Source organism: Cydia splendana, chromosome 10 (genome assembly GCF_910591565.1).
Source record: "Cydia splendana chromosome 10, ilCydSple1.2, whole genome shotgun sequence".
Taxonomy (NCBI): domain Eukaryota; kingdom Metazoa; phylum Arthropoda; class Insecta; order Lepidoptera; family Tortricidae; genus Cydia; species Cydia splendana.
In genome coordinates this window covers 10,778,743-10,793,394 of record NC_085969.1, presented here as the reverse complement: position 1 = coordinate 10,793,394, position 14,652 = coordinate 10,778,743, and the positions used below count along the sequence as shown (strand labels likewise).

General features: G+C 38.5%; 1 protein-coding gene across 2 annotated transcripts in view; it reads right to left on the bottom strand.

Annotated features, from left to right (window-relative positions):
* Positions 1-370: 370 nt before the first annotated feature.
* Positions 371-14,652, bottom strand: part of LOC134794298 (pneumococcal serine-rich repeat protein-like) — a 47,288-nt gene continuing 33,006 nt past the window's right edge. Inside the window, exons 4-7 of one of the 2 annotated variants that reach the window (XM_063766060.1) lie at positions 11,284-11,366; positions 4,903-5,099; positions 4,183-4,325; positions 371-3,044 (exon numbers count right to left, since the gene is read on the bottom strand). In XM_063766060.1, coding sequence (XP_063622130.1) covers positions 2,806-3,044; positions 4,183-4,325; positions 4,903-5,099; positions 11,284-11,366 — 662 coding nt within the window. In that variant the 3' untranslated portion in view covers positions 371-2,805. Of the gene's footprint in view, positions 3,045-4,051; positions 4,326-4,902; positions 5,100-11,283; positions 11,367-14,652 lie in introns of those variants that run through there. The other variant, XM_063766059.1, reaches the window with a different exon arrangement.

Genomic DNA, 14,652 nt, shown 5'->3' with positions numbered 1-14,652 from the left:
GTTTTTGCCAACTATTTCATTTTTGGTTTAATCGCCGACTGTACTTTTCATTCCACAGGCAAGTAATACTCGTCGAGACAATTCTAAATACCCCATACACAATTAGGTTGTGTTGTTTTATCACAGAGTTCCATAGCCACCTCCTGTCTCAGCTCTGATCAGCTCGATGGTATCATAATATTGCATTGTCACCCTAAATGTAGGTATGCCAAATTTCAGCTCAATCTGAAACCAGAAATTGTGTCAAATTTAACTTGCAATATTTGATTACAGACGCACAGACAACGGGACCGGTGAAACTAAATAAAAGCTTGTATTAAAATTGTGTGGAATGCGTTGAAACAAGGTTACTAAAAAATAATATAGATCATTCTGTGGAGAAGAACATTTATTTCAACATTACACAATTCATGTGCGTTTTTTTTTTGCTTATGCTTAACAAGAAAAGAATTAAGATTACTTTATGATTTCTGCTCAAGTTCTTACTGAATTGTCTAATTTTTAGTTGTTATATAACATTCAATATCAGAATAACTTAAAAATAATATCATACTTTAGCACGGGATTACAATGTCACCGCAATCTCTCTATCGCCCCCGAGTATACAATATTGCAATATGATCTCGGAAAAGCTTTCTTCGATAAGTAGTGTTGAGTATAAATTAAATGAATTAGTGAATGTTAAAAACGAAGTGTATTAATCGATAATATTTACAAACAAATTTCATTAATTTCAGAATTCATTAAAATCATTTTGTAAATGTAAACTAGATAGCTTTTGTTTTTAACATGAGTTATGGTGTATTATCGAGTTAACTAATCGTTAATTCATACTGTGATAATAGCATGGCCACTACCCACTAATAAGTATATATTACACTGAAAAAAGTCATCATAATTTAGCTTAACATATAATGAAGCATATAATTGAACATTGGTTCAACCAACTACATTAAACCGACGAACATTAATTATCCAAAGTTACAACATCGCTATAACTAAGTAATAATCAAATAAAATCTATAACTATGATCGACTTATCCCAGTTTATGCTAGATACTCAGATACTATAATAAATGAATTGATGATATAAATGGATTAAAACAATAGTAATATCAAAACGTGATTTGACTTAAAAATAAAAAAAATGTGTCATAATCATTCAGTCATTTCTATCAGAAAAATAAAAGTCGCACCAAGCTAACACTGCATGGCATTTGTAATGATAAAGTGTGACAATGTAGTCATTAATCTCAAATTTCTAATGGAAAATATGTTATAATGACACTCTCTAACTTTGTTATATTCAAGTCGGTGCAAACTTAACTTAGACGGACTCTAGTAACAATTCATTCACAACACACAGGACTTAAAAATAGTGGAATAATCTAAAACGGAAGATTCATACCCTACTCGCTACGCTGATATATAACTTTAATAAATGTACAATCTATAATTTTTTATGTTTGGCACCGTATAACATCCAAAATGTAGCATTCTGTTACAACTTTAGTGCAAAATGGTCTCAAAGAATTTAGTACAATATCAGACAAAACCTCATGAAATCAATACGACCAGTCAATCAAGAACACTCTAGTACCGTCTCCTTAAAGGCATAAACTCTTTTACACTCTTATGCAGTTATGAATAGGGTTTTCATTTGCATAACAACGACAATTCTTAAAATTGGCGATGATATCGGTCCCTATTAACCTCGGTGACGCAACGATGTTATTAAATGAAATATAACTAGTCTTAATTTATAAACAAGCTGTATAATTAAATAGTAACATAATTGTATGCGACAGTAAAAACGAGACATTTGTACAAAATATATATGCACGAAATATACCTGCGCCAAAAGCTCGGCTTAAGCGTGGCCAGTTTAAGAATTTCATACTTTTGTAAGTGTTTTGCAAATTTTGCGTCCTCGTTTGCTAGACAAAATTGCAGGTTTATAATTATTAAATATATAAGAAAAATAACAAAGAAGGCCTATTCTTTGGCGCAGTTATATATTTTCATAGCTCCTTAATGCTTGCGATCATGTGTTAATAATACTATTACTTTGCATCATTATTATAGATAAGCCAGCTAATTAAATTACATGTTTACTTCAGATTGACCTTCATACGAGGAAAACTACTAGAATGGAAATGGAAAGATCTGAACGGCGAAATAAGTACTTTATCAGACAAATCTAATTGTGTGATTATCATACTTGAACTAATTGATAACTGGCTAAGACCAGGCGTTGCTCACTCCGCGATTTCGTCGCTTTGCTACAGGTAGCTAAAAGCACATCCGTTCCACACCAATTTTGGGGAATGCCATAAGCCGCGCGTGGCGCTGTCGCCACCGGCCATATCTGTGCTGATCGTAACCGATGCGTTTTGTTAGAGTGAGTCTTCTGTACCTAGTACTATTATTTATTCTGTGCTAAGACCAAGATGATTGTGTCACAACGGAAAACTAGAAAAGCCGGCGATATGGTCTAAGGCATGAATAGATTAGTACAACCTCACATAAGTGTTGGTGAATCGATCTGTACACTTTTTTACTGCACGTAAATGCAGCGAGTCACGTTTACCTAAATAGATAATTAAATAGATAGGTATATTTTTAAAATACAGCGTAGCGGTACCTAACCAAGGAGCGTCTCGTTACGAATTCTTATATCCCCATAATGATTGTTTTAAAATCGACTTTACGTCAACATTAGGGTTTTTGAGTCCCCTAATTTTAAAGCTCACGAATCGATATACGAGGAAGTAAGATTCGCGAGATACTCCTCAAGTTGGAGCCTTACATAGATGTAGGCGACCAGAAGTTCATCTCCCGTAGTTCGGAGGGGCGGGGGCGGAAGGCGGGCGCGGGCTTGGCGGCGGCGGGGGCGGGGCCGGCGGCTGCAGCGGCCGCGGAGGCGGAGGCGGAGGCGGAGGCGGAGGAGGAGGCGAGGGAGGAGGCGAGGGAGGCCGCGGAGGCGGGGGCGGCTCTGTTGCGGGGCGCTGGACCGAGGCTCTCCACTGATTCTGCGAGGGAACCTGGAAAGCGAAGTTAGGTTAATTTTGTTTGAAAAATTACCAAATCATTATTGTTTATGGCACGCTCACATAAGGTTTAAAAGCGATGGCGTACTATCCGTCCAGTCTGCCGTAGTATAATGTTATAGATGGTTTAGTTCAGAGTACTAATAAACGCCAAGTTCTAGGTCAAAATTCTGAAATAATAACGCATAAACGCGTGAACGTAAAGGTCTGCAAGCGATATTCCAAATTTTATATTAAAGGAGAAAATTACGCTTCCGGCAGAACTTGAACCCGCAACATCGCTTACCTACCCTTTAGCGCCTTGGCATTCTTACCTCCTTACCCTCACCGAGCGTATAATCTGGCTTCGAGTGCGTCCTCCTCGCGAGTGTGGACGTGGAAGTGGTCAGATCTTTCTTCAAGCCCAGCAGCGCTAGGTCAACCACAAGCGGTAACTCGCGATCGCCTAAGATGACGCGTCATTTGACGGCTCGTATGTATTACCTTCTAGTGGATTCTGCCTGTTCTCCGAGTTGATGCTAAGTAACTCACCGTGTAATCTGGCTTCGAGTGCGTCCTCCTCGGCGAGTGTGGATGTGGAAGTGGTCAGATCTTTCTTGAAGCCCAGCAGCGCCATGGTCAACCACGAGCGGTAACTCGCGATCGTCTAAGATGACGCGTCATTTGCCGGCTCGATGTAATAACCTTAGTGGATTCTGCCTGTTCTCCGAGTTGTTGCTAAGTAACTCACCGTGTAATCTGGCTTCGAGCGCGTCCTCCTCGGCGAGTGTGGATGTGGAAGTGGTCAGATCTTTCTTGAAGCCCAGCAGCGCCATGGTCAACCACGAGCGGTAACTCGCGATCGTCTAAGATGACGCGTCATTTGCCGGCTCGATGTAATAACCTTAGTGGATTCTGCCTGTTCTCCGAGTTGTTGCTAAGTAACTCACCGTGTAATCTGGCTTCGAGCACGTCCTCCTCGGCGAGTGTGGATGTGGAAGTGGTCAGATCTTCCTTGAAGCCCAGCAGCGCCATGGTCAACCACAAGCGGTAACTCGCGATCGTCTATGATGACGCGTCATTTGCCGGCTCGATGTATTACCTTCGAGTTGATCCTCCTGCCTGTTCTCCGAGTTGTTGCTAAGTAACTCACCGTGTAATCTGGCTTCGAGTGCGTCCTCCTCGGCGAGTGTAGATGTGGAAGTGGTCAGATCTTTCTTGAAGCCCAGCAGCGCCATGGTCAACCAGGAGCGGTGGCTCGCGTCGTCCGCTGGCTCGAACGGTGAAGTGAAGTAGCTGCAAAAAGAAGGCATAGGTAAGCATAGTCATCTCTTACACTTTTTTTAACAAACACATTCGCAACATACAATTGGTCCTGTGATTTACTAACGTTATTATGAAAATGTACTTAGTTCTACATCGAGGACAGAATACGCAAGACTCTCGGTATCGTATGGCGACTATAAACACGGTAATGGGCACTATTTAGTGTCGGCTTGTACATAGAGCCGTATTTCTATTGTATCTGGCGTAGTGTCTATCTACATCTTAATGCTGTATTACACTAAGGGGTGAATTAAATCCACAGATAGAAAAGCACTTCTAGTGCTGCTAGTGAAAAAAATGTTATGAATAAGTTGCGATTGATCAGTACTTACTGTGAGTTAGATCGCCGACCGTTTTTAGTAACTAAGCGTTTTCGTGCGATAGAAAAACCTGCTATACTCTGGTCTCGGTTCTGGCCTAAGATAACAGCGATGATGCCGTCAGCGAAGTATTCATCTCGACGATGTTACTCGGGCACATGTTCTACGGTTTGGTTATAGTTAAAAGGGAACGGCAACGTCCAATTTTATTATTTCAATTCCCTTACCGGTTGCCCCTGTTCTTGCGGCGGGAGTTGGGGCTGCCGGGCGGCGAGTGCGCGGGCGTGGCGGGCAGGCTGCGACTGCCGCGCCGCGCCATCAGGTCGTAGCGCGCCGCGTCGGGCGGCTCGGCCGCCTCCTCCGCCGGCGCCGCCACCGTGAACCCGCGCGGGGAACGCGTCGACGAGATCATCTGGTGGGCGACCTGGAAATATTAACAAACTTGTTTGATTCTGTGACGTGTAGCCTCAATTGATAGTTGGGCGGCTTAACACTAGCACTGTTTATAAAAAATAAAAGCATTACCTAAAATTAATATATCACCGCAGGTGCATTTCTTTGTGATCGAATTTACTTAGGTGTGACGTTTCTCAAAATTTGGTAAGTACACTGATTTACATTAATTCCTATTTGTAATAAAATGTCCGTGTGCGTTTGTGGACTTTGGTCTACAAAAAATTGTAACAGGATTGATATTGATATTTAGTAACAAATATTGATATAAATTTTATTTAGCTATTGGTACCTAGTTATAACAAAAAAAAAATTCAGCTATTAAAATGCTTACAGAACGAGAATAGCGAACGATTGAAATCACTGTAATGTACGTTTCACCGCGGTAGCGTTATCGCACGGACCACACAAGTGCATGCATAATCCCTTGCACGTGTTCCATTACAAATCAAAACGTTAAACTTGTAGGTATATCTCTAGCCATGACATTTTTTTATTAAATCAGAAAAGGATGCAGCTACCTATTCATCTAATCAGTTGGAACTAGGGGTCACAAAACCGTGCGTATTTTAGAAAACCGGTTTTTCGGTTTTTGTAAAACTGCAAAACCGGGTTTCCGGTTTTTTCGGTGATTTCGTTTTACGTATAATTTGTAAAATAAGCAAGTATTTTTAGGGTCAATGCTTTGATATTAAGTCTTCCACGACATTTCTATTTACTTTATCTTTACCAAGACCAAATCCAAATCCATCAATATTTTTTTTTACTAAGTCAGCAATTCTAAAACGGAATGCCTTAAGGGGTCATCCATTAATTACGTCACACGTTTAGGGGGAGGGAGGGGGTCAAGAAAATGTGACATATTGTGACATGGGGGAGGGGGGAGACACAAACTTTGTGACGTCACTTTAACTTCATCAGTAACAGAATTTTTTTTTTAATTATTTTATTCGCTGTACATTTAAATAACAAGGATTTAAAACGATAATGGTTTTTATTCTTTTAATTTTCTTTCCTAAGCAGTTTTGGGTTATAAAATTACTAATATTTATATCGTCAAAAATATTTTGATAAAATATTAATAATACTTAGGTACTTACTTAATTCGATTTGGCGATATCGTAGAAAAAATGTGACGTCACACTAGGGGGGAGGGGTTTGCCAAATGTGACCAAATGTGACAAGGGGGGGGGGGGGGGAGGGGTCAAAAAACCTAGAAATTCGTGTGACGTAATTAATGGATGACCCCTAATAGCAAAATATTACATGACAACGGTGTTGACATAGTCCTCCTTCAGGATATACACCGCTGATAATGCCCAACTCGCTAAACAGTAAAATACCGGGATTTGATTTGGTAGCAGCATTAGATATACCATAAACAATATAGAACTTCGACATACGGCTGGTCTTCTCTTACTGCGTGATTTCAAATAATATCGATGGCAACAACATCGCCACCACGATTATTCATTCTATTCGGCGAAACGTGCATATGCAACATATATAAGCCTCCGCGTAGCTGCTGGCCTACTCTACGACTTCCTTACTTGGAACATCCATTCCTTTACATTCGAGACTTGAATAGCCACCATACCAGCTGGGGATATTGGAAATCTGATGCCAGCGGGGAGGCGATCATAGACTGGGTAGATAGGAACAAAACTGTTTTAGTCGTTTCTAACAAAGGCAAAGGAACGTTCAAATCAGCTTGATGGAGAAATGACCACAACCCGGACCTAGACTTCACAACAAGAGCAATAGACAGTACCCCAGTGGCCGCTGAGCGGTACGTGCTAGCGGATTTCCCACACTATCAACACCGCCTAGTATTAGTTGTCATAGGTCTGAAAATACCGATGGTTGAGTCGTATCCTGCCTAAAACCACATCGCGGAAGTTTGCTTATGCTGATGACCTGCCCCGTGTGTCACAAAAAGACAGCTTGGAAATGGAACAAAATACCCTGGAAAAGGACCTGGATCTATTAGATGACTATCTCTCGGTGGCGTTTGTGCCCCAGCACTTCCAAGACCGAGGTGTCCTGCTTTCACCAGTGCAACAAACTAGCCAACAAGGAGCTGAGAGTAAAATTCAGGGGCAATCTTCTCCTAAACAACTTCCTTCCTAAATATCTCCGAAGCATCCTGGATTGAAGCCAACTTCAAAGAGCATCTAAGCAGCCTATCTGCAAAACTGGGCAAATAGATATAACGTTGGAAACTAAAAAGCTGTTCATTTATACAATTAGTGCGTATATTGTATTGTTTTTTTTTTAATTGCTCTTCAAAATTTAACTTTGTACATAAAACTGTAAAATCGAAAAACTCGAAAAAGCCGGTTTTATTAAAGTGAAAACCCGGTTTTTGCAATTGGCTGTAAACCCGGTTTTTCCGGTTTTTTCGATTTCGGTGAAACCGGGTTTGTGACGCCTAGTTGGAACAGATGAGATTCCGTAAAGTCCTAAACAAAATAAATGGTCGTTACGCCGGCAAAGTATCGTGTTTTTTATCCATAAAAGTAAAGGTCACTAAAACCTTGCACTTGCACTGCTAAAAGCCGCCCTAGAAGGCCGCCAGGAAGAAACACCGAAATGCAAAAATAATGGCTACTACCCACAACAATCAAGCAGAATCACAGACATTATCGTTGTAAAAGAAAGAAACCAACAACGGACAGATGTAGCTTCACAAATAAATAAATAATTAAACTTAAAAACACTGCAATAGGTATCATAGGTTTGTTAATAAATACTATTATTTATTATAATAAAACCTAAAGTATCTAAACTAAAAAGTCATTAGTATCTTCAACGCAAAGAATACATCCCATCATATTTATGATCAAATATTTTTTTACAAATTTGTGCGTTTGAAACAGAAGCCTTACTACGTAACTTACTAATTAAAAACACCTATATATCAAGAATAATTTACATACATACCTAAGCGTTCGGTGGCAGCGTTACAAAACAACTACGAGTGATTACAACCTGATGTAATGTTTACAAATAATGACATGTTTGAGAGAGTAGATACTTTAACTTGCTACTCTGGATAGTTGTATTTTGTGACACCACTAATTAGGTACAAGTAATGTTTACAAACAATGGCAAGTTTGAAAGATATAGGTATATTGCCCCGAAGGTCATGTAGGACCACCGATTGGACAAAACCCCGTGTCATAGGTTTCTTAACTTTTTAACTTGCTCCCCTGCTACCTACCTACCTACATTACACTTGATTATACAGAGGTACTTACACTTGATAAAAATAACAAAGTATAGACATGACTAGACTCCCAATGATGCAATGTTTATAAACAATGGCAACACGCAACAAAGATAAAAATTGCCGAGGGAACTGGAGGCCAATTCAAATTCAAGATGTCATTTAGTTATCACCCGCGCGTGCATTTCATTCGCAATTCTCCGTATATGTATTGGCATGAGAAAGACGCGCGGGCGAATGATAACAAAATGACATCATTAATATCATTATAGATATTATTTTGAGGTGTCGTTCGAATTAGCCTTCTGGACGTGTCCGACCGACCGTGAGTCTTTATCAGGCTATAAGTTGTACCTACATTAAGTACATACCTATTTATAAGAAGGAATAACTGCCTCGAAGAGAGTATAAAGACGATTGTAAAGTTTAGAATTGACATTTGAGGACCTAGCGCAAACATGGCCATTTAATTATCGGCCTTTCTATTGCTCTAGCACAGCATTTCACAAACTATGTGTCGCGAGCGAATATTTAGTGGGCCCTGAAACTACTAGGAAGTTTGAGTTACCAATAATATTTTACACCCCCAGTTAAGGCAGCCAAGAGTCGGGCCACATAAATGGCAGTTTTTGCTAGGTGGGTCGGAGCCCAACTTCAACGTTGGGAACCACTGCTCTAGCATATTCGATCGATTAAGACACATGGCGAAATGTTGATGATCTCGGTAGTTCCGCAGGTGGCATGCCTTAGCTGAGGAATATACCTCTCTCGCATAGAAAGTAGAATCCTATAGAAGTGGTATACACGTGCCTCCGTGAGGGACAAAACATACGCAATATTGCGGACACTATGATTGGTCGAACTTATTTGTTGCCCACCATAATCCATACTAAATTTACGGTGGTGAACAAATAAAATGTGAGACTGTGACAAGGACAAACAATAATAGCTCTTTCGCTGCTACTCCTACTGAAAGATATATAAGACTATCCTGTTCGGTCACTTCCCCATCTTTCATGCCAGATACAGTTATATACTAGAATCATGCTATCCCGCCACGAGAACTGACCGTGTTCGAGCGACCCCCTGCTCAGTCCTTATCGGGCCCCAAGTCGTAGCGTTCATGCTGATTTATTAATCAGCCAATTAACCTAAGAGTAATGAGCAATAGTGTATCGCGAGGTGGGATTGAGGTCAAATAAACCAAGTATGTTTTTGTATAGGTACTAGGGAATAGTTAAAACACGTTTAGCTTAATTTACTGAATGGAATCGCACAACATAAAAGATTTATGAAACTGTAGGTACAACTAGAGTCGTGCCGTTCTCGAGAACGTTCTCCGTTTATGTTCTCCCTCGAGAATATTCCCCATAAAAATGGAGAATATTCTCGAGAACGGCACAACTCTATGTACATGTACAACTACATAAATGGTTAATGTAATTCAGTATTGAAGTCGCTCTCATTTAACGCTCTAGGGGTTTTGAATAAGTACTTCAATAACCACGATTACAATCAACATAATAATAACGGTAAAACGTAAAGCAAATGAGCTGGCACTTTTGTGGCCAGCATTCTTGTAAATTTTCACAAGAATGCTCGAGTCATGCCAACTGAATACATTTATATTGCCTAATGTTCAATAACAATTTGGTGACAATTTATTGACTGTAACGACCAGTAATATTATGATTTCATAGAAGTCATTATATATATGTCTGTAATATTATGTACAAACAGCAAAACTCTTAACTGTCCACCGGTGGACCTCATGCCTTTTGTAATAAGGTCTACTGAGGGACAGTTAACAATGTGGACGATGGTACAGTTAGCATCAATAGTAGAGGACGAAACAACGCACCAAAAGTATCTACTACCCTGGAATACTTTTCTAAATAGAGATATTCTAGTTCGCTGTATATCTATCTCTACAGTTCGCGTTCCAAAGTATCTGTCACGATCTAATTGTTCTACATATAATATGATACTTTTGACGCGTAGTCTGATCCGCGACTTATGATGAGGATTGTACCTACTGTTCCAAAGTCATAAGACTAACAGCGGTGTGCTTAGATTGCATAGCGCCTGTGTAACCTATGAGTAACAATAACATTAATGATAAACATTACAATAACAGAGAGACTAATAACCGGTGAACCATAACATCATTTTTTATCATACACGTGTACTGTTCAAAACAAAATTAGTCACAAATAGTGATAACCAGGCTGTCAAAATCCGATGTGATGCATTAAATGATTCATTGAATTGAAAGCAATGTAAAGTTATATGTAGTTACGTAATGTAGTGCATAATTATTTTCCATCGTATTTACACGGAAACGTATCTTGTTATTTCAGTTATAGAAGTATGACAAATACGAACCTTTCCGAGAGAATACGATGGAAAACAATTATGCACTACATCTGTATGTATGTCAATATTGTCAATATATTTTAACATTATTTCGTCCTACAAAAGTATACACTTGGTATTCGTTCGCAGTCGGTCATTAATGTGACGATAGCGATACGTCATTGATTTTTTATAATAAACATAAGTAAAATTATTTTCCGATACCTATGGCGCTTCCTTGGGCCTGTACATACCATGACTAAACGTTACTTTAATAATTATAATCATGTTATGAAACGGCTTTGAATATGATCACTGTTGACAGCTGACAGATGATACCCATAACAGTTTCATAACGAGATTATAAAATTCGAATCGCCCTCCCTGACTTCCCACCGACAACACCCGAGAAGAAATCTAACCATTTTCAAATTCCTTCTGTACAGCGACGGTAGATGCAAACATAAGTCTCTATTCTACCTGACATGAAGACGTCTGCTACAAGGTAGCCCCGCTTGAAATCAACTTCAAGGTGTATTATTATGTTTAGATCGATAGTGTATCAACCAACCTTGACAACGGAGTTGCCGCACGCGGCGCCCTCGCCCTTGAACTCTTCATCGGTGCCCAACACCTTCGGCGATATCGGGTTCGCTGCAATAAAAAAAATACAAACTTATTTATTTCATAAAAAAACTGTACTTACATATAATTTGAGGGATTGTGTCTCCCGTAAGCAATATATTCGCCTGTGTTGGGAGGCACCGCTCTTCCGTGATTATACGTCCGTGAAAATAAACGACAGTAAATAAATTACAAAGGATATGGGATAAGTTCGCCTTTGTACATTGTATACATAGTTTCTGTTTAATTGTATAAGGGTCTCCCCAGATATATCGACGCACATTCGGCAAAAGCCGATAGGAAAAAGCTTTATGTCCACGCAATAAGAGCGAAAAAGTCGTCGTTCGGCTCGGCTCGCATCGGCCGGCGCCTGCCGACGCGTCGACGGCTTTTTCGCTCTTATTGCGTGGACATAAAGCTTTTTCCTATCGGCTTTTGCCGAATGCGCGTCGATATATCTGGGGAGACCCTTATAACCTGTCTTATGTACAATCAAGTGTTTACATAAACAAAGCACTATTAACTGATACCTGCACACATCGACCACCTTTACCTACTTTGAATTAGGTAATATTGTATTCAGTTACCGCGACAGTTAGTCATGAAATAAAACTATGAAAACGGATTATATCGCGTAAATTTAAAATACATCCCGACGTTATGAACCCTTTACGTTTACATGTACAGTACAGTAGTGTTTCTAATACTGAAAAAACTCTAATCGATCTATGTTCAAAATTCTCCATGGATAAAAACATTAATAGCCTTTCGATGATGATATATGTATGTATTAGTAGCAGAAACATAAATTTAGTGCATTAACCCTTTGACACAATTAGTGTAGGTCACTAATGGCGTTAATTGGTCTATTAAAGTGATAATAGTTGGAATGATTTTTTTTTTTTTTTTTTATTTATTCAGAAACAAACAGTCATACATGGATTATGAACATATTTTAAAGACAATAAGAATAGACCTATAGTTTCATAACAGAAAAACATATAAATAGGTCCGTGGCTATTAACTATATAAGAGAAAGACTTAATTTGTATTATTGCAATTACTATATATTACTAGAAATTTGTAAATCTATGTTTTGATACTTTGTCAAAAATACATTTTAAATGCGTTAAGCAAGTTATAAATTTAGTTAAATTCAATATTTAAATGCATTCTTAAGTTGTGTTAGTGTACAGTGAAAGAAGTCTACATCATTAAGTTTAAGGTTTTCATTAAATAGTTTACATGCGCGTTTAATGAATACGTTTCTACCGTAGCCAGTCCTGCAGAATGGTATAGAAAATAAGTTTATTTTACGACAACGGCGCTCTCGTCTTCGCGGAACTCTAAAACAGATTTTATGTAAAAGAATAGGGGCATCTAATTGTGAACGGAAAATTTTGAAGAGCAGAACGGAATCATTAGCATCACGACGGTCACTAAGAGTTTGTATATTTAGACGTTTACAAGTATCAGTATAGTCAGCGGTATAGGCTAGTCCAGTCCTGAAGGCCAGTGATTTAATAAATCTTTTCTGGAGTCGCTCAATTCTGTCAATGTGTACTTTGTAAAAAGGTTTCCATACTGAGCTACAAAATTCAAGGTGACTTCGAACAAAACTATTGTAAAGAATTTTATATGTTAGGCGGCTTTTAAATGGTTTGCCAACACGCATAATGAATCCTAACTGTTTGTATGATTTTGCTAGCATTTTGTCAATGTGTGGGATAAAAGTGAGTTTGCTATCCATAATCACACCGAGATCTCTGATTTCGGTTACTCTGTTTAAGGTTTTACCGGATAGAGTGTAGGAATAATTAATTACATTTTTCTTTTTTGAGAAAGTGATGACATTGCATTTATCTAAGTTAAGAAACAGGTTATTTATTTCACAGTAGCTAACTAAGTTGTTTAAATCATCTTGCAATTTTACGCAATCGCTAATATTTTTAACTATCCTAAAAATCTTTGTGTCATCTGCGTAAAGTAATACTTTAGAGTTCTGGATGTGATTAGTCATGTCATTCACATAAAGAGTAAAAAGCAATGGACCTAAGTGAGAGCCCTGAGGCACTCCAGAACTAACAGACATCCATTGAGATTGATAGCCCAACAAGACAACCGCCTGACTCCTGTTTTCAACGTAGGATTTGATCCAGCGAAAGAGGTCGCCATGTATACCAAGCCATACCAACCATACCAAGCCTCCAAAGCTTAGACAATAGCGTATAGTGACAAATTTTGTCGAATGCCTTGGAAAAATCAGTATAAATAGCGTCCACACTATAACCATCATCCATTGCACTATAAATTTCATCAGTAAAGGTTAGTAAATTACTGTCAACAGATCTACCCTTATAAAAACCATGCTGATTTGGAACTATATGGCGACGTACAACATTAAATAATTGGTCAGTAACAATTTTTTCAAGCAACTTACCAAGAATACATAATTTAGAAATGGGACGGTAATTTACAACATCACTAGTTACTGAACCCTTGGGAATAGGAGTGACCCATGCTTGTTTCCAAGTTTTGGGCACAACGCCGTCTTTAATTGACTTAGTATATAGTAAGGTGATAGGAGTTGCAAGGGTAGAACTGCAAGATTTGATTAGAAGCGGATGAATGCCATCGGGTCCAGCACCTTTATGGACATTAACTGTTTTTAAATATTGTAAAACTGTGTTGTAATTTATCTCTATGGTACCTAGATCGATAATAGAATCAGGCGCTGGACTATTTATTATGTCACCCAGGTCTAGATTAATAGGTTTTTCAAAAACTGATTGAAAATGACAATTGAAAAAATTACATATCTGTTCGCCGTCAGAACTAGTTATGCCTTTATAGTGCATTGATTGAGGTGGTTTATTTTTAGAGAATATAGACTTTACGTAAGACCAGAAAAAATTAGGATGACTTTTGATTTTACTTTCTGAATAAGATATATAATTATTATAACATTCCAGCTCTAATTTGTTGGCTCGTTTGCGCAGAGTACTAAAAGTCTGATAGTCTAAGGGGTTGCCGTATAATTTCCAACGTTTATGATATTTTCGTTTTTCTCTTAATATCTTACGTAGGGGTGAGCTATGCCAAACAGGGGCGGAACAAGTAGAATGATCGAAATAATTAATCAATAATCAGTCGTGACCTTCTTACATCGATACTGAAATGGTAGGTAGGTATTTAGAAACCAGCTTTTATTTTGTTTCGGGAACCAACTACAAAAAAAGCAAAAACTATAAATTTTTTAGTAACACATTTATAGATCATCGACTTTTAGTCCATTTAGAATGTCAAATGCATTGTA